The sequence below is a fragment of the Xiphias gladius genome, chromosome 24 (assembly GCF_016859285.1).
Source record: "Xiphias gladius isolate SHS-SW01 ecotype Sanya breed wild chromosome 24, ASM1685928v1, whole genome shotgun sequence".
NCBI classification, from domain to species: domain Eukaryota; kingdom Metazoa; phylum Chordata; class Actinopteri; order Istiophoriformes; family Xiphiidae; genus Xiphias; species Xiphias gladius.
Genome location: NC_053423.1, coordinates 16875681 through 16901492, shown reverse-complemented (window position 1 = coordinate 16901492; position 25812 = coordinate 16875681). Strand labels below are relative to the sequence as shown.

Sequence of the window (25812 nt, the reverse complement as noted above, 5' to 3'; positions counted from 1 at the left end):
CTATCAAACCGTGATCAATATCCAATATTTATGTTGGAAAAAAGAGATCCTTGCCTGTCATTTTCTGTTTGTATTTGCTCATAACTTGCTTTGCTTCTTGGTTTGAGGTCCCCACCCGGCTTCGCCATCCATGCCTCGGTCTCCGGGATATGGCACGTATCCAGGGCGACGCCGTAAGGAGGGCCCAGCCCTTGTGATGATGTTCCCCTGTATCCCCTGCGGCCGAGATGTGGAGCTGGGAGAGAAGGGTCTGACTGACTGTCTGCGCAACCTCACTTTGGAGCGCATAGTGGAGAGGTAGGTATCATACGCACACACACACACACACACACACACACACACACACACACACACACACACACACACACACACACACACACACACACACACACACACACACACACACACACACACACACACACACAAACAAACTCTTCAACCAAAACAATGCAAAGATTGGCACAAAAAACTTCACACAGTGATATTGCCCTTCACTGCTTATGATTGTTTGGGGCCAAATGTAAATGAAAAAATAACTTGGGCCTGAAAAACGGAAGGTGTGGGAAGATGTCCAGTTCTGATTGTAGTTAATCAGCAACAACTGAGTTGTTGAGCAATCCTGCAGTGCATGCACTGCAATATACTGTAGCTACTCTGGTTTACTGTGTGTTACCTCAGTCTAGTAGCTTTGTGGTCACTTTATCACCTATTAAAAACTGTTTGTCTCATTCTCTCACACTGGATGTTTTGCCCACATCCTTACATTTGGATTTGTTTAGAATTCTGCACATGCCCATAATTGTTTTGTGCTTTTGACAACAGTTTTTATTTGGTATTTGTTTGGCAGATCCCTCTTGGTGAAAATTTTTTTAATCACAGCCATATACAGCAACTAAAGGCTAAAACAGTATTTCTTTTATTCCTCCCCTTGCTGCCTTCCTTCCATACCACCACCAGGTACAGACACACAGTGAGTCTGGGCAGTGTGGCTGTCATGTGCCAGTTTTGTAAGCCTCCTCAAGCTCTGGAGGCCACCAAGGGCTGCGCTGACTGCAGAGCCAATTTCTGTAACGAATGTTTCAAGCTGTATCACCCATGGGGGACGCCACGGGCACAACATGAACATATTCAACCTACACTCAACTTCAGACCAAAGGTAAGACATTGAGACACTTACTGCTCATCTACGTGTGTAATATGATCGACTTCATTTTCATACCACTTGATATCAATTAAAACAATGAAAATAACACGAAAAACAATCTAAAAACATTTTGTAGACTCGGGGGACTTTGCAGTCCAGAAAAAGAAGTCCTAGAACAAAGTGTAGTCAAGGTTAATGTTTTAGAGATAAAGGATATGCAGAAACACAAGTTAAGTCAGCTGTTGAGCAGGTTTTTAAAGAGAATGAGGGAGTCTGTTTAATAAAAAGGAGAAACCTGTCAGACCCGATTCTATAGAATGCATTTTTACATACAATACATTTAATCTATTCATAAAATAACTGGCACATCCTTTCTTCTCTTGCTGTTTTAAATAAGGTCTTGGAATATCCACCATCATTTATTTACAAAAGAGGCACAAATCTAAAGAACGGTCTTGTAAAACCAGATGTATCTGTAAGGAATACCTCCACTATTAATGGCTGGTGATATGGTTGTCATGTAAATGTCCAATTCTCTTCCTTGGCAGTGCCAGTTAAAGGGGATCAACTGCGAGTTTGCTATTCATGAGGCATTTGTATTGCATAGTTGTAACAATGATGAAGGCTGGATGTACAGCATTTAGTCTTTTTGCCCACTGTAAATAAAGTGACTTCTCTTCATTGAGTGTGACTCATTATTAATAGTTAATAATTCATCTAGTGATGCTTTATTGATCAGTTATAAGCCATTTAGAAAAACAAAATTGGGTTGCCAGGTTAAGAAAAATAAAGGGTATTTTGCAATAATCTAAGAAATTTGCAGTTGTAAATGTTAAGTAAATAAGTTGTAGATAAATGAATTTTGGTCCAGATTCACCTCGGAATTGCTGTTGGGTAAGAAGTGTCCTTCCTTTTGCCAAAGGGAGAAGATAATTACACACACATCCTCATACAGTAATTCTCCGCTACACTGCTCTGTGCTTTCTCTCCCCACGTACAAAAGTGTTTCAAACAAACTCTTTCAGATTTAATTTGACTCTCCTCCTCAGGTTCTGACTTGTCCAGAGCATGACCAGGAGAAACTGCAGTTCTACTGTCGGTCCTGTCAGCGGCTGCTCTGCCCACTCTGCAAACTGCGCCGCATCCACACCGGACACAAAATCCTCCCAGTGGCCCAGGCATACCAAGCCCTGAAGGTACGACTCTGACTCCCACACGATCTGAACTACTTTTCTCTAAATGCCCTGCAAATTGAAAGGGTTGATACATAGAATTGTTCTGAAAAATTCATTTTAACATTGAAACATACAGATAAAAGTAAGACATTCTTGTTCAAATGAATGGTGTGAAGGCTTGCATTTGCCAAGGGAAAATTTTTGTTTTATGCTCATCCTTCAAAGTCTCATGTATTACTGTGTTTAATATTTACCATGATGCTTTTATTTTAGTAAAGGTCAATATCTCAATTTGTGATTTAATTTATTTTTTACTCAACAGAATGCATTCTTGAAATTCACTTCTCTACCATGTAAAGTTTAATTATTGAGTTACTGAATTTAGATATTTTGATAAAGTTAAGTGATGCAGTGACCTTTATATTAGAGACGAGCAACGTACAATGTACAGTAATATAGAACAGAAAAGTAAATGGGCTAATGCAGAGTTCATGTAAGGCTGCGTGTAACAGTTAGGCTGTCCGGTGTGTATTTGTTGTTTATTTGACAGGAGAAGATTACAAAGGAGATGAACTACATTCTGTCCAACCAGGATACAGTTCTGGCTCAGATTACCCAGCTGGAGAGTGCCATCACTCAGACGGAGGTGATTCATATGTAGGGCTGACAAAATGTTGCTCAACGTGGATGTAACACGAGCCAGCAGCTACATACCCCCAAAAACTGCCGAGGTCCCTGTTTGTTCATCTATGCCTGTCCCCTTTTGTGAAGGCTGTGAACTTATGAATAGTTTGTAACACACTATAATGTAGTTATATAAGCAAATATAAGGACATTTGAACTATTATTAATGTATATGTCAACAATTACAACTTATCCTATGCAAAATCCATTACTGGTGTATAAACAGATGATGAATAATTGATAACTCAGTGTAAAATAGCTGTAATCAAATTGATTATACACAAATGGAAGTCCTTACAAAGTAAGCTATTGCAGAACCCTTATATAAATGTTTATACACACGCACAAATAATTAACAGGTGTGTTTAAAACTGTTTATAAATGTATTTAAAACTCATGAAGCCAATTACTAGATTTCTCCTGGAGCTTTCAGCTGCAAGGAGTATTTATAAAAATTAAATACAGTATAAATACAAATAACTAATAAATATATTGAATAAATACTTAATATTAATATAAAATTATGAACACATACTGTACCTTATGCAAATGCAACTATGTTATATTGCCATTAATTATCTGTATTTTTACCAGTTATGGATGCTTTGCTTGAGGAGTTATAGCCTGGTTGCTTAATATAACTTAAAAAAAACTTAAAAATATCCTTATATCCACATTCAAATACATTGTATTGCTTTACAAATAATTGATTCATTGTTTATGTACTCCTTATGAATGCTAAATAGAAGTATTACTGTTGGTCAAAGTTACTGGTGTCAAAATACTATCCCAACAGATCACACAACAAAGAAAACACAGAGCCAAATTCAACCAGTTAAAGGTTATTAGTTGTTTGGATGCTAAATACTTTGAAATCAGTACTTACATAATACCATCAATAAATAATTTCCTGTTGATAGGTATAGCCATGCAAAACATGTCCTGTTTTATGTCACAGATGAACGGCATGTTCACATTTATTATAAATGTGTCAAGATTTGGTGCACACAGATGAAGAAATGAGAAAAAAATCAGCTAACACGCTGTTATTAATCCCGATGTTATAGAGTGCACATTCGTAATCTGTCCATTATAACATTTTTGTTTGGAATCTACCACGTGTGAAGGCACACACACTTTTAAAAATTAATTTAATCTGTTTGTGTGTACTTTAAACAATGTACTTTCGGTAAGCCATCTCATAGAGAAAGCCTTATCAATCATTCTGATTTAAAGGCTTTGTCAGTTAAAAATCAGGTAGATGTTTTCAGATGTTTGAACTTGTCCGTCTGTTATTCATTACCAGGTAAACAGCGTGTCGGCCAGAGAGCAGCTGGCTCAGAGCATCAGGGATCTGACGGCCGCGCTGGCCGAGCGCCACACTTCCCTAACCCAGGCTCTGGAGGTGGCACGGCAGAAGCGGGGCGAGGCCTTGGCTGATCAAGTGGCAGAGAGACGGGGATTGATGGAACACGCAGGGCTCATGGCGTTTACCCAGGAGCTGCTGAAGGAAACAGACCAGCCCTGCTTTGTGCAGGCTGCTCGCCAGACTCACAACAGGTTTTCCATTTGTTTATCTTCGGCATCGCTCTCTGTCTTGATTAAAACAGACCTTAGATTAGTTCTGTCTTTCTGTGTTGGTTTGCTTTCATTTCGTTTCCTTTATTATTGTATGTATATAGCAGGTTTTACTCACACCTAAAGGTTCTGCAGAAAACAAACCAGCTTGTAATAAAAAAACATTTCTCAGGTAGCTATGGTTCTTTCTGCATTCCTCTCTGTTGTTTGTAAAACCTTACAGTAATACCTACAGTATACAGTATATATTCAAGTACCTACATGGTATTTTAGAGGGATACTTAATTATCTCTTGGTAAGTGGGTCTGTGTGAATGAAAACATGCTACTATTTCCTATATTTTTTCTTGTAAGTCCATTGTCTTGTTCAAAATATAGTTTTGCCAAATCAAAAACAACTGAAACACTCTAAAATGATAATGATATTTTAAATTTTTCTTAACTTAAACAATCCCATGAAAAGACCAAACCCAAAATTGAATCAATCTTAAATTTTGCCTGTGTATCCAAACCTGATACAGCTTGTTTGTCTGTGCCATAGACCACCTCTGTTGTCCAAAACTATTAAAAACACATTATGCACTGGGTGACATGTTCCTTCATTACGATGAACGTGGGCACTGTAGTTTGTTTCGAGTCATCCCAACTTAAAGTACACCGTCCTGTTCCCTTAAAAACTCACTAGTGCACCAAATGTGTAATAATCTGCAGCTGAAAACAGTTCCCAACGAATGCACAATTGACTTCTGTTAGAGTAGCATTTGCTTAAACAATACAGTGCCCAGCTGTTTTTCGGAAAATTCCTTTGCAGTTTTTTACAAATAAAACAATATTTTTGTATCCCGTCTTTAGGAGAATTGAATGGGCTTGCGGCTTGGTGACACAGACAAAGTAGGGAAGTTGGAAAGTATTGAGAGACAGACTAATGCAATGTTGGTTTTGGTCCATGGGATTTGTTGACAGTAAGAAAAAAATGTAGAATGTTGCCAGCCTTATCCTTTAAAAATAATCATACACCACTCCCTCCTAATCAGTCTGTCTCATCCTCCCACACAGCTTGATGGAAGCATCACGTAAATGCCCTTCGTCCTTTACTCCTCTAACACTGTTTTCCCTGTGTTTTTTTTTCACTGCACCAGGCTGAGTAAAGCAATTGAAAATCTCCAGCATTTCACTCTGGCTGCAGATCCATCTTTCAGACACTTCCAGCTGGATGTCTCCAAAGAACTTAAACTCCTGACAGAGTTGAACTTCATCCAGGGTGAGAAAGGGATTGGTGAGAGGAAGGGGGAGGAAGGGAACGGGTGATAGAAGTGAAGATGGTAGTACAGCTATGACATGTTAAACCTCTAGATTTGAGCATTTTATTCATGGAAACTTCATATTCCAACAATTCATCACAGCCCCCTTGGCTCCAGTGATTGACACCCAGCGTACCCTGGCTTACGACCAGCTCTTCCTGTGCTGGCGACTGCCCCAAGACTCTGCACCCGCCTGGCACTTCTCTGTCGAGTATCGCCGTCGGGGTGTGGTACCAGGAGGAGCATCCCGAGGCGGGTTCAGAGGAGGATTGGCTGCCGCCCGCTGGGGCTGGCAGCGATTGGATGAAGTCAGTGGGAACAGCGCTGTGATTGACAGGTTGGAGATGGACAGCGTGTACGTGCTGCGGGTGAGAGGCTGCAACAAGGCAGGCTATGGGGAGTACAGTGAGGAGGTGTACCTGCACACCCCACCTGCACCAGGTGAGAGTACACGCTAAACTTTTGGTCATCCTCATTAACAAGTAAACAGAAAGACTTTCATTTTGGCACAGGGAGACTTCACCCAAACAACAGAAGTGTATAGAAAAGAGGTAGTAACCCTTTTAACAAGGTTTAGACATCTCATACATGCAATACTCGAAAAAAAAATGTGCAAAGGAGAGGAAAAATAAGAAAGAGTGGCGCGATTCTTACACAGATTTGGTTGAGTGAAATTTTGTTGATGGAATCGTGAAATCCAAAACAGTTCACATTCGATTTTCAAAACATCAGGAGCGAGCAGGGGTGACATTGTTAGATTTGGTGCCACTACTACAAAGTCAGAGAGTAGATGTATAGAAAAGTCGAATAGGTGCAGTGCCATTAGAAATATGAGGCATCACATTGGTGTATGCAGGGACCGGGTACCTCTCCTGTCACCAATATACGTCCAAATGCGTTTACAACGGACTGTCTCTTCTGATGAATCCTGATATCAAATGGTCCACCCTGAGGGTGATCTCAGGGTGCGACATAAACGACATGCAGACCTTCTGGCAAACACGCCAAGACAAGGCAAGGCCCTTTTATTTTTTATAGTATCTTTCAATGACAAGGCAATTCAAAGTGCCTTGCATAAGACATAAAAGCACTTAGACTAGATATAAATGACAAACAAGACAATATCGCAAGACATAAATTAATTTACCTAATTTAATTTAAAAAGAGTCGAATAAAGTAGAAGATAAAAAAATGAGCTAAAATAAAAAAACTGGTCTCAACTAACAGGATTGATGGTGGTTGTATTCCATTTACTGTAAGTACCAGTGCCAGTGTCTTGGTGCTGCAGTGGAAGCTGTAGATTGATGCCTTGATGTAGAGCATAGAGTTTATAATTCATCAACATTTAGGTGCTGCTTCTGTCGATCCTCAGTTCAAACCTTAATTTCTTTAGGTTGACTCGAACTGTTTCCTTCTATTCTGTACAAAACCAAGCCTATAATAGTACTATTTATCAGGCTAGTATCTCAGCGAGCTCCAATCTGCATCGAAGTTCTCACATTACTGTTTCAGTGGCTTTCGCTGTCTTTCAGTAAGCTGTTAACCAGGTAGTAACATGCCGTATACGGTACATGGGTGAGCCAATAATGAACACGATCAGTCGTCAGTGGGGGGAGCTCTAACGCAAAAAGTCACTGATTCGGTCACCAATGATTCGGTACACTCGGTTCCGGCAGAGGACTCTGTGTTAAATATTTGTTTGTTCACATATTGAACACCTCCGGCAGAGCAAACCATATATGCGTTTAATAAGATAATGCTCCCTATTGCATTGGAAGAGTGGTTTGAGGAACTTTGAGGTGAAATGATGTTAATGATCTACCAATCAAAACTGGTCATCTTAAAACCCTGGGATGCAACAATCCCGCTGTTGATTCGCTGCATCGATATGTGGCGGCTGTTGTCAAGGCTGAAGGTGGTCCATCTCTTTTGTGGTCACTGAGTGTATCTCACCAGCTCTTCTACTCACTTTAAAGGATAGTGCAGTTTTGCATTTCTCGAGCAAAAACTGGCAAACTTCATCAAGTTTTAGGTTCACAAATGTGAGATGTACTTTTCTTAGACTTAAAGGAAACTGAATATTCTTTTATTTTTGGACTGTTGGACAAAACAAGACATTCAATGTCACCTTGGGCTCTAGGGTATTTGGTAGACCAAATGATTTATAATTGGCAAATTAATCAATAATGAAAGTAACTGTTAGTTGCAGCCAAATATATATATCATATATATCACTTCATTCGGAGGTAAATTGAAAATGAGTGCAACGAAAATGTTGGGAATAATTCCTCATTTCACAGAAAATCTGTGTTTGACACAACTACAGTAAGTATGGTAAGTTAAAGTCGATATGTAAAAACCGTCACAGATGATTGCAGTGGAGAGCTTGGTTAACCTTCTTTGTTTTCTCTTTCAAATAAGTTCGGCAAACCCGGGCTATTATTTAAAACTTGTATGATTGTCTGATCGCAACTGTTTATTTCCTCAGTGGATTTCTTTTTAGCAATGTTGGTGTATTCCCAGATCTCAACAGTTAACCTTGTTATTATAATCCTATTAAAATGGCTAGAACTCTAAAAATAAGTCCTAAAAAGTAAACATGGAACTAAACTGGAAACTAACATGGAAGTAAACTGGAATTATCCTTTAACTAGTGCTAAAAAAGAGAATGTCAGAAGGTTCATCTCTCACCTGCATTAAGTGTCCAAAATGTGTCTTTTTTCCTTATATATCTTCCACCCAACTATCTTTCAACTATTTTCGGTTAATGACTTATAGGCGCTTAAATCAGTGACAAGTGTATGACAGCTACAAAAAAATCTCATTATATCCACACAGCAAGCTGTAGTTGCTGTCATCCAGGTCCCATTAATCTCTTCACACCTACAATTATTTATCAGAAACAGTTAAAGCATTAGGATGGCGACTATGGTGAAAAATTTAATAATTCATTCTTTTTCTTTTCTACCCATTCCCATCATCTTTTTTCCATTTTTTCCCACCTGTCTCCACTCTCAGCACATACTCACTCTCTTACTCGGTTTCTTTATCTTTCTCTCATGTATTATTTCCATTTCACAGCTTTGTACTTGTCACCCTCTTCTGCGCTACTTCAACGCTGCCAACCTACATGCCTCCTACAGAACGTAAGAAGTGCATTCATATCTCTTGACCACCCCTCTATACCCCATGCGGCATAATTATCTCCTCTTCTCCTTTCTCTCTTTTTGGTCATCCCATGTATCCTCTGTTCCATCTGGACACCCACTCACCCCTCTGTCTCCCACTCTACCTCCTATAATGAGATCTGTCCGAGTGCTGATGATGAGGTTTGCAATTTGTTAAGACCTGAGGCTTAACAACATGGATCGGATTCAGATCCAGGGCTTTTTAATGGTGGAGTTGAGTGACTGGTGAATTCCTTGTGTCCCTGCACTGGAGGCTGTTTTTCCTTCCTGCTGTTTTGTATGTTCCCTCTGTAAATTGTACTTCATCTTGAAAAATATGCACTCCCCACAGCTAGAGCTTCTTTGCGATACCTTCTGTATTTTACTCCCTGAGTCATCAATGTATCGATCAGTGTCCTTTTCTCTTCCAGTGCTGGTGGGAGGAGGTGCATGCCTGCTCTCTGTTCCTCTTCCCTTAGTCTCCTCTCAATTGTTTATTATTGTCCTCATTTCTCTTCTCCCTGCTGCTTTCGGACTGTAAATCTGTACCACTGTCCCTCTGCTGCCTCCCAGACTTCTCCTGTTGCTTCTAAAAACCAGTATATGTCACTTCTGAGTGCACCTGTCTCTGTGTCTTCTCTCTACCCTCATGTCTTCTTCCGTCCCTTCTCTTTCTGTTTTCTGTCCCTACCTTGTTCTCTGCTGTGTCCTCCCTCCCAGTGCTTAACTTCTACCTGGACTCCCGCTGGGGTCTCCATGCTGACCGGCTGGTGGTCAGTAAAGAGCAGCGCTGTGCTCGCAGCGTCCCCGGTCTCTCTCTGCTGCAGGCCGCTGACCACGCCCTCACTTCCTGTCACCTGACTTCTGACCTCCTGGTCGGGGATGTAGCTATTACACAGGGACGTCACTACTGGGCTTGCTCAGTGGAGCCCGGGTCTTACTTAGTGAAGGCAAGTAAATTCTAGTAGTACATTCTACATACTCAATGTACTGAATACTACATACTTTTAGTCCATACTGTTCAGTATGTTGTATCATGATCAGACTTTAACATTAAACCACAAGTGACATGCAAGCTTGGTGACATTGAGGCTTGATTTTAAATCTTCTTGATTACATTAAATATACATAACCAACAATTAAAGTCAAGGTTTCGAACAAAGCATCCCTATTATTTATTGAGTTTAACACAAAAACTCGGTTAGTCAGTTTCATCATGATTATGTAGGTGTGGTTTGATCAAATTTGTAAATCTAAATCCTGATTGGTGCGTGGCAGTATATTACATCAGCCCCTCCCACTTCAAACCAGTAAGAAGAGCACTGGGAAAAACACAAAATACAGAAATCTCTTGTCTCTCTTTTTGTGTTCAGATAGGGTCCAAATTGCTTGTAGTAAGAAGCTAATTGAAAAAATAGGCGTTTAGGGCCTTTAAAGGAACAATGTATTCCCTTTCTGATCAGCACTGTTACGATACTAAAACATTTTAGTTAAAAAAATGTACTTGAATTTAGATTTAAAGTTGAGGGTCGCATTATGATGCTGCAGTGAGAGAGTTGGGGCCTGGCTATTCCTAAACTCTAGAATGAATCCTGTCCTCAAATATGTCTATTATTTGTGGCTAGACGAGTGTGTGTTACCTGAGGGTGCCCAGTGATGCCTATGTTGCTGAGAGTTTTATGCACTGCTGTTTTTAATTGAATTAGATAATGACAAGGAAATAAGGACCAATTAAAGTTTCAGTTTCTTTTAGTTGGTGGTAGCTCTCTTTGCTTCTCCGGCTCTGTTTTAAAATGAAATTCCCATCCATAGTTTCAACTATTTAGCAAACGGGCAAATGTTGCTTTGTTAACTTGGGGAAAAGTAGATGGAGAGATCATGCCTGAGCCAAAACATACATCATTTCTAGATGTAATGAAGTAGGAAGTATGTGATGACATATGTGTTTGTGCAATCTAAGTACATTTTGTGATGTGTTACCGCATGCTGTCAACTCATTTTATGATGTCAGGAGGACTGACAGTGGGAAAACGAGCACACCACAGAGTGAGAAGCTTTGGGCTTCACAAATGTCTCCTGATTGGGTTGTTTCAATGGGAATGACAAGTTTGCAAAGAATTATGAGAGGATATTGACAGTGTCTTATGTCTGTATTATATACATATGTTTAACCTGATATATAGTACATACCTTGGTACCTATATGTGCATTCTAGGACTACACATAATGACATTTTCATTTGTATTGTGTTTAATATGACCAGAATGAAAATAATGATTACAGATCTGGGGTTTATGTTTAGTTATTTTTCATTTTACTGTACAGGAAATAATAAACTGAGAAAGGCCTAACGTCTCTTAAAAATGCTTGTATTTCTGAATTGCTTCAAATAATCGTAGATGGGAAAAGAGATGACTAGTTCAATCAGTTATGTGAAGATTTTCTAAAAGACAAATGTTTAGTTCATTACAAAAACTGTTTTTTTTTCTCTTTTGAACAGGTGGGAGTTGGACTGGAATCCAAACTGCAGGAGTGGTTTCACCTTCCACAAGACATGGCCAGTCCGCGGTGGGTAGCTGTAATATGAAATGGAAATGAATGAACACGAATAAAAGAAATAGTGGTATGTAATAGTACAGTGTTTCCCACTCAGGTCCGGTCACTACTTCTGTGGTACGTGGAAAGATTGTGGAGTAGCTTGGCTAATTTGTAAACACTGATTGTAATTTGGTGTAAAATAAACACACTTATTTATTTAACTGGAAAATAAAGAGACAAATAGTATTATAAATTGGTTTGACACTAATTTTTAGTACATTTATTGTCACAATAACCAACAAGCTACCAGCTATGAGAGGCCGACGGGACACAGCTCTCACCAACCCGATTCATTTGTAACACGTGCTGCGATTGAAAGTGCATGAAAACTAGTTAAAAATGAGCAAAAGAAGTCAAAATAGGAAGCTTAAAGTAACGGATACATTTTGAAACAACAAACTTGACCGAACCTATTGAAAAAAGGAGACTAACCCTCAGCAGCGACACTCAGGATCAGGATCGGGATCACTGCGTCTTCTATAAAAGAGCATTGTAACAATATCCAGTTTTACATACTTAATGGTAAATTAGGACTTGTTTTGTAGTGGCTGTCAATCTCACCCTTACTTTTCAAACTGTGCTCTCTCTCCAGCTACGACCCAGACAGTGGTCATGACAGTGGAGCAGAGGATGCCTTGGACTCTGCACCACCCTTCTGCTTCCTCACTATGGGGATGGGTAAAATCTACCTACCCCAGCACAACTACCACCACCACAGTAGCCATGGCAACGGCATCCGGGACCCCATCACCAACGGCAACAGCCCCTCCTCACCTACGGGCCTCACCTACCCGCTGCCGCCCCGGCTCGGTGTGTGCCTTGACTTTGAGAAGGGTCGCGTCACCTTCTATGATGCCCACTCTCTGCGACCTCTGTGGGAGGGTCATGTAGATTGCTCCGGCCCCGTGTGTCCGGCTTTCTGTTTCATTGGTGGAGGGGCGCTGCAGCTGCAGGAGCTGGTAGCTAATCGCAACGCGGATCAGACTCCGGTCAGAAGGGTAACCATCCAACCCCGTGTCTCTAATTTAAATAACAATTGATGCCTGATCTGAGGTTATATGGTCATTTGGAATGTAATTGGTAATTGTGAAGTATTTACTCAGCTAGAGCGAAAAGTTAGATATCTCAGCGATTTTGTTTTTGTATTTAATTTTCTTTATATGAGAAAATGTTTCTATAGCAACAAATATGCAATGTAATTAAGTTTCTTACATTTTTGTTATATGCAGTTTTGCAAGAAGTATTGCTTAAGTAGTGTCTGGTATAACCAGCACTTAATATGTAATTATATCTTTGATGCTTCTACTTGTAGCCAGGCTATATTGCATACATTTATAAAGCTAATGTATATACAGCACCACACAAATTGTCTTTACTGTAGAAGCTTTTACTCTGTCATTTCATGTCCTTCACGCTTAAAGCTTAACATGTCCTTTGATTTAGAAATATGATCATTATGTGAGTAAAAAAAGGCCTCGAATATTTTACTGCATCTGTAACTGGGGTTTAACCACACAGTTGAGGGCGTTTCTTTGCTGTTGGTGAAAACTTTCCAGTCATTCACCCATTACGATCCCAACCCAAAGTTATTGTTTTTCTGGGATGTAAATGTGATAAATTAGAGGTAGAGAGAAACAATGAGGCAATACTGTAATTAGAAGCTCCAATTATACCTCTGCTGCTCAGCTAATCACTAGTTTCCACAGTTCTGTTTGTGCATTGCTGCTTTGTATTTCAAATACATGAGTCTGATGTCTCTCTCTCTCTCTCTGTCTATGTGTGTGTGCGCTTGTGTGTGTTTACTTCCCTATGTGCATGGGTGTGCGTTTGGTTTGGCTGATAACAGCACTGATTCAAAGGCTGACGGTAAAATGAAGTTTTCTCGCAAAAATTACTTTTGATTTTTTCCAAACTCGCTTGATTGTAAGTTGATGAGCAGCGCTTCTTATGAAACGATTAGCAGATTAAATCCATGTAAACTTCACCTGCTGGCAGAATGTTTGCAAAAGAAAAATGTATTAAGGAAATAAACACTGAATAAATACAAATTGTTTAAATTAAGAAAACACCTTCTGTTTCCTTTTGTTGTTGTTTCTGTTTAGTTAGAATTTACTCTGCTTCATCCAGTTTTTCAACCATTTAAAATGAACTAATTCACGGAGGATGAACCATCACTGTTGTTTCACCACTAGGGCGCAGCACGACATCGCAGAACAGCAGAGGCGTCGCCAACCTCATCTTAACACATTGCTGATGATCAGATATCAGATTTGGAAAGAGTTCGAAGCTGAAAAAATAGCATAATTTCCCAGATTTCTTCATATAACTGTTACAGATTTGCTTTTACGGATCTCTTGCTTTTATGGAGTTTTCATTCAGTGTATATCACCTACTTTTTTTGTTATTGTGTTCCCAATTAACAGAACAGTTTCAGGCCTTGTTTACACTGAGTTTTGCTAGACTTAAAGGTACTCTTTTGAAAGGTACTGTGTATGATATAAAAGGTGCCATACAATGCTAGTATTAAGAAGAACAGGGAGAAGTACAATTTAGTACATATATATACATACACATATATATATATATATACACATTCACACAAACATATATATACATACACACATACACACACACACACACACACACACACACACACACACACACACACATATATATATATACACACACACACACATATATCTAGTCTGAAAGATCAGATGGTATCGAAGAGACGGAAGATGATCAGAACGGAGGGGTTGAACTACCAGAAGGCAGCATTGCAGATGTTCAGGACAGCTACAAATACCTTAGGATCCCGCAGGGAAATGGGAACCTTGAGGACGCCGCAAAGAAGTCAGCCACAGCCAAATACCTACACAGAGTAAGGCAGGTCCTGAAAAGTCCGCTGAATGGGAAGAACAAGATACAGGCCATCAACACAGAGGCCACTGATATCAAGACAATAATGCTCCTCACAATGCATGGAGGGTTTCACCCCAAGTCCAGCACCCTTAGACTGTACACTAAGCGGAACGAGGGAGGCCGAGGACTCCTCACACTGCTGAGGTGAGCATCAGAGCCACTGTCCAGGATGAAACAACCAACATCCAGGAATACATCAGGAAGATGGCCCCCAAAGATGAACTGCTAAGTGAATACCTCAGGCAGCAGAAACCTGAGGATGCAGAGGAGGAGGAGGAGGAACCATCATGGAGGGACAAGCCCCTACACGGCATGTACCACCGACAGATAGAAGATGTGGCTGATATCAAGAAATCCTACCAGTGGCTGGAAAAGGCTGGACTGAAGGACATCACAGAAGCACTAATCACGGCAGCACAAGAACAGGCACTCAGTACAAGATCAATGGAGGCGGGGATCTACCACACCAGACAGGACCTCAGGTGCAGAGTGTGCAAAGATGCTCCTGTGACAGTTCAGCACATAGTAGCAGGGTGTAAGATGCAGGCAGGAACAGCGTACATGGAATGCCATAACCAAGTGGCCTGCATAGTGTACAGGAACATCTGCACTGAGTATGGGTTGGAGGTCCCAGGTCACAATGGAAGACACCTCCTAAGGTGGTTGAGAGTGACCAAGCCAAGATCCTGTGGGACTTCCAGATCCAGACTGACAAACTGGTGATGGCTAACCAACCGGACATCTTGTTGATCGACAAACAACAGAAGAAGGCAGTAGTGATAGATGTAGCGATCCCAAGCGACAGCAACATCAAGAAGAAGGAACACGAGAAGATCGAAAAATACCAGGTGCCAGTGGTGCCAGTGGTAATCGGAGCACTGGGGGCTGTGACCCACATACTGGGAGAATGGCTCCAGCAGATTCCAGGTACAACATCTGAGGTCTCTGTCCAGAAGAGCGCAGTCCTAGGAACCGCTAAGATACTGAGCAGAACCCTCAAACTCCCAGAGGACCCGAGCTTGAGGGAGACATACCACCCGATTTTTTTTTAAAAAATATATATATATATACACACATTCTTAGTTCTGCTAAGAGCCAAGGACACCACCTATTGGCTAATTCCAATTTGAAATAGAATACAGACACGGCAGGCCCTTCAAATACCTCCAGACGTTGAAATTTTTGACCTTTCCTGATAGGAAATAATACACTTAGGGGATTTAAAATGTATCAAAAATCATGCCAGGCAATCAGATTCTTGCTCAATGAAACACCTTGGGTGAGAGTAATGAATAGTGATGACCATCTGCTTTTGATAGAGATATTAACACCTCACATGTGTAGGTACTTAGCATTCCTTATGTAAATGTAATGTAAATCGCTGGAGTTTACCTTTTATGAGCTTCAATATGAAAATCCACATATGTGTTTAATTGGACCCACATTCAAGGGGAAACTGTAGGGGGATTTGGGTTTGCCTCGACCACAGAGGGAAAATAAAAATGTAGAAAAAAAGAGAGGATCAAGAAAAAAAATAAAGCGCACAGCCTTGACACAAGCCAAGGTTCTTTTTTAACGTCCTAATACACACAGATAAAAATACTACCTCCAAAGAGAGGTTTAGCTCTGATCCCCCATGATATAGAAGAAGTGGAATGTACTGTAAAGCACTGCACAGCCCTCCACCCACCCCCTTGTGCTTGCTGCACCTCTCTTCTTTAGTCCAAATCTGTAACAGATTGAATTTAGTCTGACTGGAGGTATGCAGCCAAAACACCACATGTAGGGGTCTGCATAATCCCTCCACTGAGTATTAAGCACACAGCATGGGCATTCTTTTAAAGACCTGGCATGAATTACCAATACATAATCTCCATGATCATCATTTAGTATAGTTCAGAGGGAGAGGATTGGGGGAGGGAATCATCTGAACTTACGAAGGATCTCAGAGCTATATACAATCTGTGAGAGGCTGTGCGCGGTGCCATCTGGAGAGCACAGAGGACAGAATCTGTTGGAATACGCTAACCCAACTGTTTTAAAAGCATGAAGCTAAACTAAACGTTCAAAAGACCTGATTTGTTTGTTAAATGCACTCTGTAGCCTCAATGGCCTGAAATAGAACACAATGTTTATGGTTAACTTGCTTAATGCTATTTTGCTAGGTCAAAATAATAATCGTTGATCTCTGTGATGGAGGCATGCAGTAGGAACTAAGTAGGCAGGGGGTGAAATTTAAAAAAAAAAAAAAAGAAAAAAGACATGAATATAAACTGTGCGTGCTGTAAGATCAGTATCTGAAAGCTGCTACTGACATTTCATAGCGATGGATTTTTTTATTTGATTTAAAAAGTACATTAATTATTAATCTTCATAATAACAAACCTCTAGATTACAATCACAAGAGGTGACAAGTCTAATTTCACTGATAATCCCCTGCTTCTTATTTGCTGAGGGGATTGAATCACATTCACATCATCCATTTCTTTTACTCAGTTTGCTCTGCCTTTAAATTCAATAACGTTGCGTTGATATTATTCTTCCAGACGTGGCCACTGCTGAAACATTTATGTTCCTTTTTCTCATCCATCCATCGACCCATGAGACTGAATAGCATTAATAATATAGAACTTCCTGCTTTTATCACATTGATAATCTGAATTGAGGTAGAAGGAAAAAAATCAATCAGCTAAATGTTGGGTAAGAGGATTTGAGAGGCATAGCGAGGCCATCTTCCCTCACTATAATAAATGAGGGGTGACAGTAATGCTAGGCAGAACCCATATGGCCACATACTGTAACCTAGTGCACTGCATTTGTGAGAGGAGACACGGGGCTAATTCAGTTTAACATTTATACTCCAGTGGCTTATCCTACTCTACTGGATTTCTGTATTGCACTTTGATTTCTCCGTTTAATGATGCAGTGAGTATGATGGAATGATTGTGTAGTTTATTGCAAAAATTAAACTGCATACAGTTCACAGCTGAACAGTTAGAGTGTCCTATGACATCGAATGCGCTATTACAGGAGTACTTCTACAGCTAGGGGAATAGCTGGCCTCCCAGCACCTCTAGAGCTCACTAATTAACATGTTATATCGCTTTCTAATCCGTACAAAAACAAAGTGTAAAAACTAAAAGTTGTAGTTTTATTGGAGGTTGTGTGCAGGATTATTTCCCGGCTATTTCCCACTTTCCAGTCTTAATGTTAAGATAACTGGCTGCTGGCAGTAGCTTTATAATCACTGAACAGATATGGGAGTGGTATAATTTTCATCAGTTACCTTTTGGCAAGAAAGCAAATAAGCATATTTTCCAAAATGTCAGAATACTGCTTTAAAGCAGCCATAATTAACATTTTTGTAATAACAACGTATCAAATGGCAATGTGAAAACGATTAAGTAATTATTATTATTAATTACCACCCGAGTTTGCAGCTCCTCTCTGCTTTTTGGACTTTTATACAGAGTTATAGTTTGGTGAAGATATGTGATTGTTTTGTTCACAATTTGTTTTCACTGCTCCCAAGTGGCCAAAAAATAGTTATTGCAGGTTGAGTTACAGACTGAAACCAAGAATTTGGATATCCTGTCCTTTAGATCTGATTTCATTCTGAACCCAAAGGAACGGTTCATTGGTTTAAACCATTAAAATTCTGTCTCTTGGATCAATTGGACCAAACCATATTACATAGCTTTTAGCTCTAAGGTGTAACTTTGAGGCTGGCGTAACTTCAGATAAACTGTATGTTTTTACAATTTGCCTGTAACTTAACAACTAGGATATATAAAACCAAGGTGTGGAATAGCATTTCAGCGAAACTAATGATAGAAAATTCTTCGTACAAAATGGTGTGAGCAGGTGTGGGGCTATTATACATGTGGTTAGAAACCATGATTTTTGATTGAGCTGAATGTACTATGTGACATATCCAGTCAGTCACTCAGGATGGAGGATATTTTGAGTGGTTTTCCACCATGGTCAAACATGCTGAGTCGGACCTCAATAACCCCTTCACAGTTAAAATTCCGGGTCTCTGAAAAGTGAAAGGCAAGTCAAATCAGAATGTCAACAGGGGATCTGTAAACCACACGTTTCCTAGACGGCTCTGTCAAGACCAGCTGTGCATACATCATAGCCTGCATGATCTGTGTGTACAGTTAAAGAAAGAAATAAAAGACAAAAAAGAGTCAAGGACAGAAAGAAAGAAACAGACAGAAAAAGAGACAGATAGATGCACATGGAACATGAAGTGGGGGAGGGGGAGTTGGTATTTGATCTATGACAAGAGAAAAACAGTCTAAACGTCCCTCTGAGGTCTGACAACTCCATAGTCCTATCTGTTACCATGTCAATACCTCCCAACGACCCACGCTGGCCTCCTCGTCTGTCCCTCCACACCTTCCAGATGCTCACCCAGTGAAGGGGTGAAAGGTTGGCAGGTGTCTGGGGGAGCAGCGAGGAGCCTCTGGGTCAGATTTCTGAGACGTCAAGCAATCGCACTCTTGGGGTGGAATGAATCAGGAGGGGGCACAATATGGCTAGTGTCCAGAGCGGGAGATAGACGGGACCACAGAGCAGCAGTCTCACCTAATCAACCTCATTTACTGGCAATGACAGACAACCACGCCTGGCTGAGGTGGCCACAATCAGCTTTCAGGGTATTACCCACTGTCCACAATAAATCCATAATCCTTGAATCCTTGACCTTTTGCATTTACAACATAAAGTCAATGACAGTCACACTAGCATCAACAAATCTACAGTGCATTTGTGTGTAATTTCAATCCCAAAACTGACCTGTAATGGCGAAATAAATAAGTGGCTCAAGCTTTCAAGTGACAGTTATTGATTATATGTGACATACTGCACAAGAATTTAACTCTGCAGCTTGTTTAAATGCAAACTGGAATATAATTAGTTTGTAGAATCAATTGACAGTGTACTGCATTGATGTGTGCCCAGATGACTAAACCCACGTTGTTTCTCTGATCCTGCAGAGCAGCATGACTGAAGCCCTGAATGCTGGACCTAATCTGGTGGAACAAGAAAGGACATCGTCTATATAATGAGAGACCAAAGGCAATATCTTGAATGCAGTCAGTGATGCTTGCAATCCATCGGTTGGACTTAATGGGTTTTTGTAGGTAACTTCATGTGGCAATTTGGCATCACTACGAATAGTGATCAGATTTAATTCACCTATACAGTAGCTACTTCTCCTCCCACTTGTGTGTAACAGATCTATCAAAGGAAAACGATTAGATAAGACTACCAGACAGAACTCCCCTCTTACTCCCATTACCATCCATTATGCACACACAAGATGAGGTCAGTTTATTCCAGCCGAGGCATGTAGCCCTACATCATCCACCCCTTGCTGAGCACACTGCACTGACCCACATTAATACATTTATAATCAATACCTCCTCAGGTCCTGTGTGTGGACTCGCCTATCAGATGCTGAAGGAAATTGTGCAGTTCAATTTAAAATGGCCTAGGGGAAACTTTCATAGCCATGTGCCAATTAGTTCCACCGTCAATAATGGTAATGCTAAAGGACATTGTGTTACAGAGGATAGATAGATGGAGGAGGGAGACATCACCAAGCTTACGCTCGTTGTTCATTGTTAATGGCTGTTACACTGACAAGAAGCATTTGATCAGACACACACACATATTGTGGGCCGTGCATGTGGTCGAGGGGGTTTTGTTATGGGGCAGAATTACACAACCCATGAAGATAATAAGTAATGACGTCTTATAAAGGTCAACAAACAAAGCCCTAGTGGGACAAATACGGGCCGTGTGATGCGACTCATTAGGACAGCATTGAGAGTGGGGAGAGAGGGAGAAAGAGGGGGTGAAATGGGGCACATTCCTCTGTTGTTTCACTATGGCCGTCACAGCAGCAGCTGAAACAGGTGTGTGCCTTTACTCAGGGCAGCGAGGGCAAGACAAGTGCTATTCTCACATGGTTAAGAGTGGTCACACTTGACCACACTCTGACCTTACACCCCCTTTTGTAGCTCAAGACCTCATTAAGTAGGCCCTAAGTAGCGCAGGGGTCCCAAAATTATTATCTTGGCAATTTAATACAGACTCTCGCTGTCCCTAGATGATCTTGATTCAAGGATATTTATAAAGAGTGTGCTCATCAGTGTCAGAACTTTCAGGAACCCCGCTTTGAATTTGGGACCCCTGATGAGAAGTATCGTCAGGCTCTCCAGCCTGATGCATCTACTTTGATAGCACAAACTTCACTCGGTGTGGTCTGTCCAGGCACAAAAAGCATTTGCAAGGGGCAGGTGCCATTTAAAGTTGGAGGTACAACTGATTATTCAGCAGTGGTCTGGTTCAGACACTGACACAAACCTAACCCTTGATTGGGCGAAAGTACAACTTGTGTGGGCTATCACTAGTCAAAGCTCGCGACTTGAGACCATCAGACTTCAGTCACAAAGATCAACACTTAAAACTTGACTTAGACTTGACTTACTTCTAACTTAACCCCCTAAAGAGAGACATTCAAGTCTCAAGTTATGATGTACTAAAAGCGGCAAACGTAGCGATACATCTTGCATAGTTAATTTTGCAGGATGGGAATATTTTATTATGCACAGGCTAATATTAGGTCTATGCATTGAACTACTTGGTCTCAGCTGTGTAAAAAGACACAGCTTTGAAGGGAAAATGTTCAAATGCTGTGTCTTGTTCATAATCAGCATTCAGAGACCTGATAAACTTGCATTGGACTTTTATTTTGCTTGGACTTCTTGACTGTTTTTTTTTTCATGATATTGACATTTTATATGATTATGAGTCATTTTCTTTATATGTGTTGGCCCCTTTCCTTGTGTGATGGAATAATGTTTACTCCTCGTGTATTATCTATTTGGAGTGCCAGGTACAATCATTCTATTCTTATTATTTCTGCCTTGGTGTCGACCCTGTGAGGTTGAAACAGGTTGCCATTTTATCTCTTGACTGGAGACTTCAATTGAACCTGCCCCAAGAAACTTCAAAACAGCTCGGTGACCCGTCAGTTCTTCAGATTTTCAGAAAATCATGGAATTTCTTGTGGCTACATTTTAACTATTGTTCTGAATTATTCACTGGAATTAGTTTCTGAATAAATCTGAGTTGAACCTCATCCTTCATCAACGAAGGCTTTTTTAAATTTAGTGTGACAAGATCTAGGAGTTTCGAGAGGTCGCCTCATCACATGAACCACTCCTCGTAATTTGGTAATTGGTCTGGAATTTAACTTCCAGGCTCAGTCGATTTAAGCTGATGCTTTCCAGGCCAAAATGTCACGGCAAAACCCGAGCTTGAAAGAGTTCAGCTGGTTTTGCCAGGCTCCCCTCTCCTAGACAAGTATCAGTTCTCACTCTTCCACCAGCGATATCCCTGGAAGCTGGACATGGTGACGCACTCTTTCCTTTTCCCAAACACATCTACACACACATCTAATGACAACATAACACACAGCTATGGTCTCCAGCTCAGGAAACAGAGGGTTCCTGTTTTTGAGTCAAAGCTCTATTGTTATCTTAAACAGCATTCTGACAGTACATGTCTCTCTCTCTCTCTCTGTCCCTCTGTCTGGTTTTCTCTGCCTCTCCAGCTCTTGCTCCACACACTTGAGATATTACACAATAATTATCCAGACAAATCTCTATCCCTATATAGCTCTTTAGTGGAACACATTCTTATCTGGACCTTTCACTCTACTAATATTGACAAAGCCAGAGAGACAGAGTCATACAACTCTCCATTACCACTTTTCCTGTTTTATCTATGCCTCTTATCTTTGCTCTCTGGATGGAGTCACACAGTCACTCCAATATCTGCACCTGAGGATGAAGTATCTCCATCCCTTTTGTCTCTGCCAATCCCTCTCACACACTGACTTTACTTTTTTTTTCTCATTCCCTCTGCCTGCGATGCTATACTCACTCCCTGCTGTGGGAACGGAGGTGCTGCATGCAGGCTATTGCGCAGTTTAAGGTGTTAGGGGGATTGAAGAAAAGTCTGGATAAGCAACAGCTGGATTTAACGCACCATTAAGGTCACTGGTTGTTCAAGCTGCACCTGCAAATCTCCCAGCCCCCCTCGCTAAACCTCTCTCCCCTGTCTGCTCCCTCCTCTCCTCTTTTCTCTGTTGCCCTATCCTCTTTCGTCCACATATTCAGTCACCCCTTCTTTTTCATTCCTAGCTTTCTCTCTCTTGCCCTGTCAGCTGTGAACCATCTCCCTCTCTCTTTTCTGGGTCTTAATCAAAAATACCTGCTGCCACTGCTTCACCGACTCTCACTCTGGTTCCCTACATCCCTGTCTGCTTTCTCGTCTCAGTCTGCTTTCCTCTCTTTCTCTTTTTGTTTCTCTGTCTTGATGACTCTCTCTCATTCTCTCCGTTTCAATGCCCCTGCTGCTCGCAGGCTGTTGCGTTGTGTCTGCCAGGCCTTCTCAGCTGGAGCGCAGGTTTCCTGAGTACTGGAACGGAACAGGGGCTGGCAGGGAGATACACTGAGAAAAGCCAGCTCGACTGTTCCCACTGAGTGTCACACATGTTTACACTGCTGCTCATACCGATACAACACAGACAGGACACAGCACACACTATGATGTATGTAATGATCCCACATCGATTCAGTTCATTCTATTGATACAATGGAGTACCCTGACCTTGACAGTCTGATATGTATCTTATCACATCTTATTAAGTCTAATAAGATGCGATACGATACCTCAATCTACACTGCACAGAAAGATCCTGTAATTGTTAATTTCGAGATTTTAAAGATTTACATTTTCAGCAAATGGACACAAACCATGGCTATTTTACAGCCTGCATAAACAGAAGAAACAGGCTTTCCCCCTCTTGCAGGCACACAGATCGTCACTTACACTATTAACACTGATGTAGAAAAACATAAACACCATCGCTCTAAGAATAACTCTCCATTTTTCCCCAAAGAATTATGTTTATTTCTCTGTGGCTCTTTAATGCGTCCTTCTCCCCAGTTAAGTGAATGGTGTTTATGTCTCCCATTCCTCCTGATTTCACCCTAGAGAGGTCTGTGCCCTCTGCACCTGGACAGTTCACTGCTCTGAATGCATGGACGTGCACCATAGCACCTAAAGAGACACTGAGATCTAACACCTGTTAGGTCTCGGCGGCCCCTAATTAAATTGTTCTTGTATGATCCCTTGCTTTGGAATAACATTAGTATTTATAAATAGCTTTCAGCTAGTGCAAATGTCAAACTAATGTTTAAAATGGATTTTCTAAATTAAGATGATGAGAGAGAGAAAGAGTTAAGAGGTCTAATGTGTGTTAAAAGTCTGACTGGGGGCCTCATTAAAGACTCAGTTGAAAAAAATTGTTTTCTCTCTCTCAGCTGACAGGGTACTAGTGTTGTTAATACATCAGACAACAGCGTTGTCTCTAGTGTAGTGTTTTAATGAAAAACACAGACAGCAACAACACTGAGTTATAAGAAACCCAAGTTACAGTTATTAATCTTTCTGACCACTGTCAGAACCGTGCGGGTTTTTCATATAAAAATGAATATCAAACACACGTAAAAATGTAAAAAAATAAATAAATAAATAAATAAATAAAAAGTTATGTTCATTTGGTTTTCAACAGGTCTCAAGTCTATTAAGAATAAGGTTGAATTTTTTTAATATTAATAAAACTTTTTTGGTTGGGAATTAAGAATTTTGCGAAGAGTATGACATCTACAAAAATTAACAAGAAATTTAAACAGTAATTCAGGTTTTCGTTTCTGTAGTAATATAATGGAAACTACATTTCCCATAAGGCGTCGCGGTTTACTACGCCATTAACGTGCGCAGAGCTGAGGTGGCGTTTGAGAGGAGGTAAACACATCGGATTATTGACTCTAAAACTGATTACTGAACGAAATGCTCTATAAACGAGACTGATTTCATGGAATCCGTTACTTTTTGTACGACTGTGGTATTCCCGCTGCCTACCGGCAGTCTGTCTTCCTCTTGTGCATTAGCAACCAAGCTAACATGGTGCTACCTTGCTGTGCTAACGCTAAGCTAATTGAATGAATCGCCATTTAACGGCTCGTCTCTCTTTCAGGTTATTTCCCGGCTGCTCACCTGAAAGCCCCGCGGCTGCTCTCATCATGACTAAACTTCTGGAGTGGCTGTTTGGTGTGTCGGCGGTGGGCGCAGTCTGGGCTTTGGTCACTTTCGACCTGTTGGACCTGAGCCTGCCGCAGACGTACAGAGAGGTTGCCTGGCCAATGCCGCTGTACCTGCTGGTGTCATTCGGCTGCTACTCCCTGGCCACCGTGGGGTACAGGGTGGCCACCTTCAATGACTGTGAGGAGGCGGCGAAAGAGCTGCAGGGGCAGATAAAAGAAGCCAAAGAGGACTTGAGGAAAAAGGGCTTAAAGATGGACTAAGTAGAAACTTGCGAGAGAAGAGTGAGGACCACTGTTGCACACAACCCAGTGTCTGCGCTTGTGACGTTGGAGTCACTCAAAAAACTGTGATGGATGAGACTGAACTCTGCACTGACACCCTCTTTACTGATTCCGGCAGATTTGATATGAACATCAGTCATAATCAGTCATAGATATTGGTCAGATGTGCTTCAGGAAATGAGAAATGAATGTCCCAGTGGGTGATTTTCTGGGTTACTCATTAATGACAACGGATAAGATTGAACGTGGTTAAAAATGTTTGTCATTCTGACCATTTATAGACCTCAGTCTAAAGTAAACAAACTCAGCAACATCAGATTCTTTTCAAATCAGAGTGTAGAGGGCGGTTGACACTGATTAGCTCATTTTTAAACCAGGTAAAAGAGGCTAAACAGTGAGTGCGCACATGGGCTGTCTTGGTTGGAGACTACACACAGTTGAATATCCCTGAATTCATCTCACTGGTATGCTAAATTATCATCTGTGACCAGTTGTGCATCACTGAACAAATGAAAACCGAAAGGTCACATTGGAACAATCTGCGTAAAGAATGTCTCCACTGGGAATTCTCAGATGCTTTCAATCTTCGTCAGTTTTTCAAAATAGTACCACACAGTGTCAACCTTGTTGTGTGTATCTGGAGATTGTTGGTTGTCAGTATAGATGGACTAGGTTTTATCTGTAAAGTAGTTTACATTCCATTGTCCAATTTCAGACTTATGTTCTGCGGCTATTGCTGGGACTTAATAAAAATGCATATTTTCCTCAGGTT

General features: G+C 40.8%; 2 protein-coding genes and 1 long non-coding RNA gene across 5 annotated transcripts in view; 2 read left to right on the top strand and 1 right to left on the bottom strand.

The window, feature by feature from the left end:
- trim46b (tripartite motif containing 46b) overlaps positions 1-13673 on the top strand; it is a 17170-nt gene extending 3497 nt beyond the window's left edge. For 2 of the 3 annotated variants that reach the window (XM_040122252.1, XM_040122253.1), the window contains exons 3-12: positions 108-297; positions 958-1156; positions 2194-2340; positions 2870-2965; positions 4310-4563; positions 5720-5841; positions 5984-6322; positions 9769-9998; positions 11549-11616; positions 12239-13673. In XM_040122252.1, coding sequence (XP_039978186.1) covers positions 108-297; positions 958-1156; positions 2194-2340; positions 2870-2965; positions 4310-4563; positions 5720-5841; positions 5984-6322; positions 9769-9998; positions 11549-11616; positions 12239-12686 — 2093 coding nt within the window. In that variant the 3' untranslated portion in view covers positions 12687-13673. The remainder of the gene's footprint in view (positions 1-107; positions 298-957; positions 1157-2193; positions 2341-2869; positions 2966-4309; positions 4564-5719; positions 5842-5983; positions 6323-9768; positions 9999-11548; positions 11617-12238) is intronic. The other variant, XM_040122251.1, reaches the window with a different exon arrangement.
- LOC120786694 lies at positions 11402-24823 on the bottom strand. Its single transcript, XR_005706747.1, has 2 exons — positions 24712-24823; positions 11402-11624 (listed from the first exon to the last, which is right to left on the bottom strand). It is a non-coding gene; the product is annotated as an uncharacterized LOC120786694 (long non-coding RNA).
- dpm3 (dolichyl-phosphate mannosyltransferase subunit 3, regulatory) lies at positions 24376-25812 on the top strand. The gene is made up of 2 exons (XM_040122255.1): positions 24376-24459; positions 24692-25812. The coding sequence occupies exon 2, from the start codon at positions 24738-24740 to the stop codon at positions 25017-25019; it is 282 nt and encodes a 93-aa protein (XP_039978189.1). The 5' UTR covers positions 24376-24459; positions 24692-24737; the 3' UTR covers positions 25020-25812.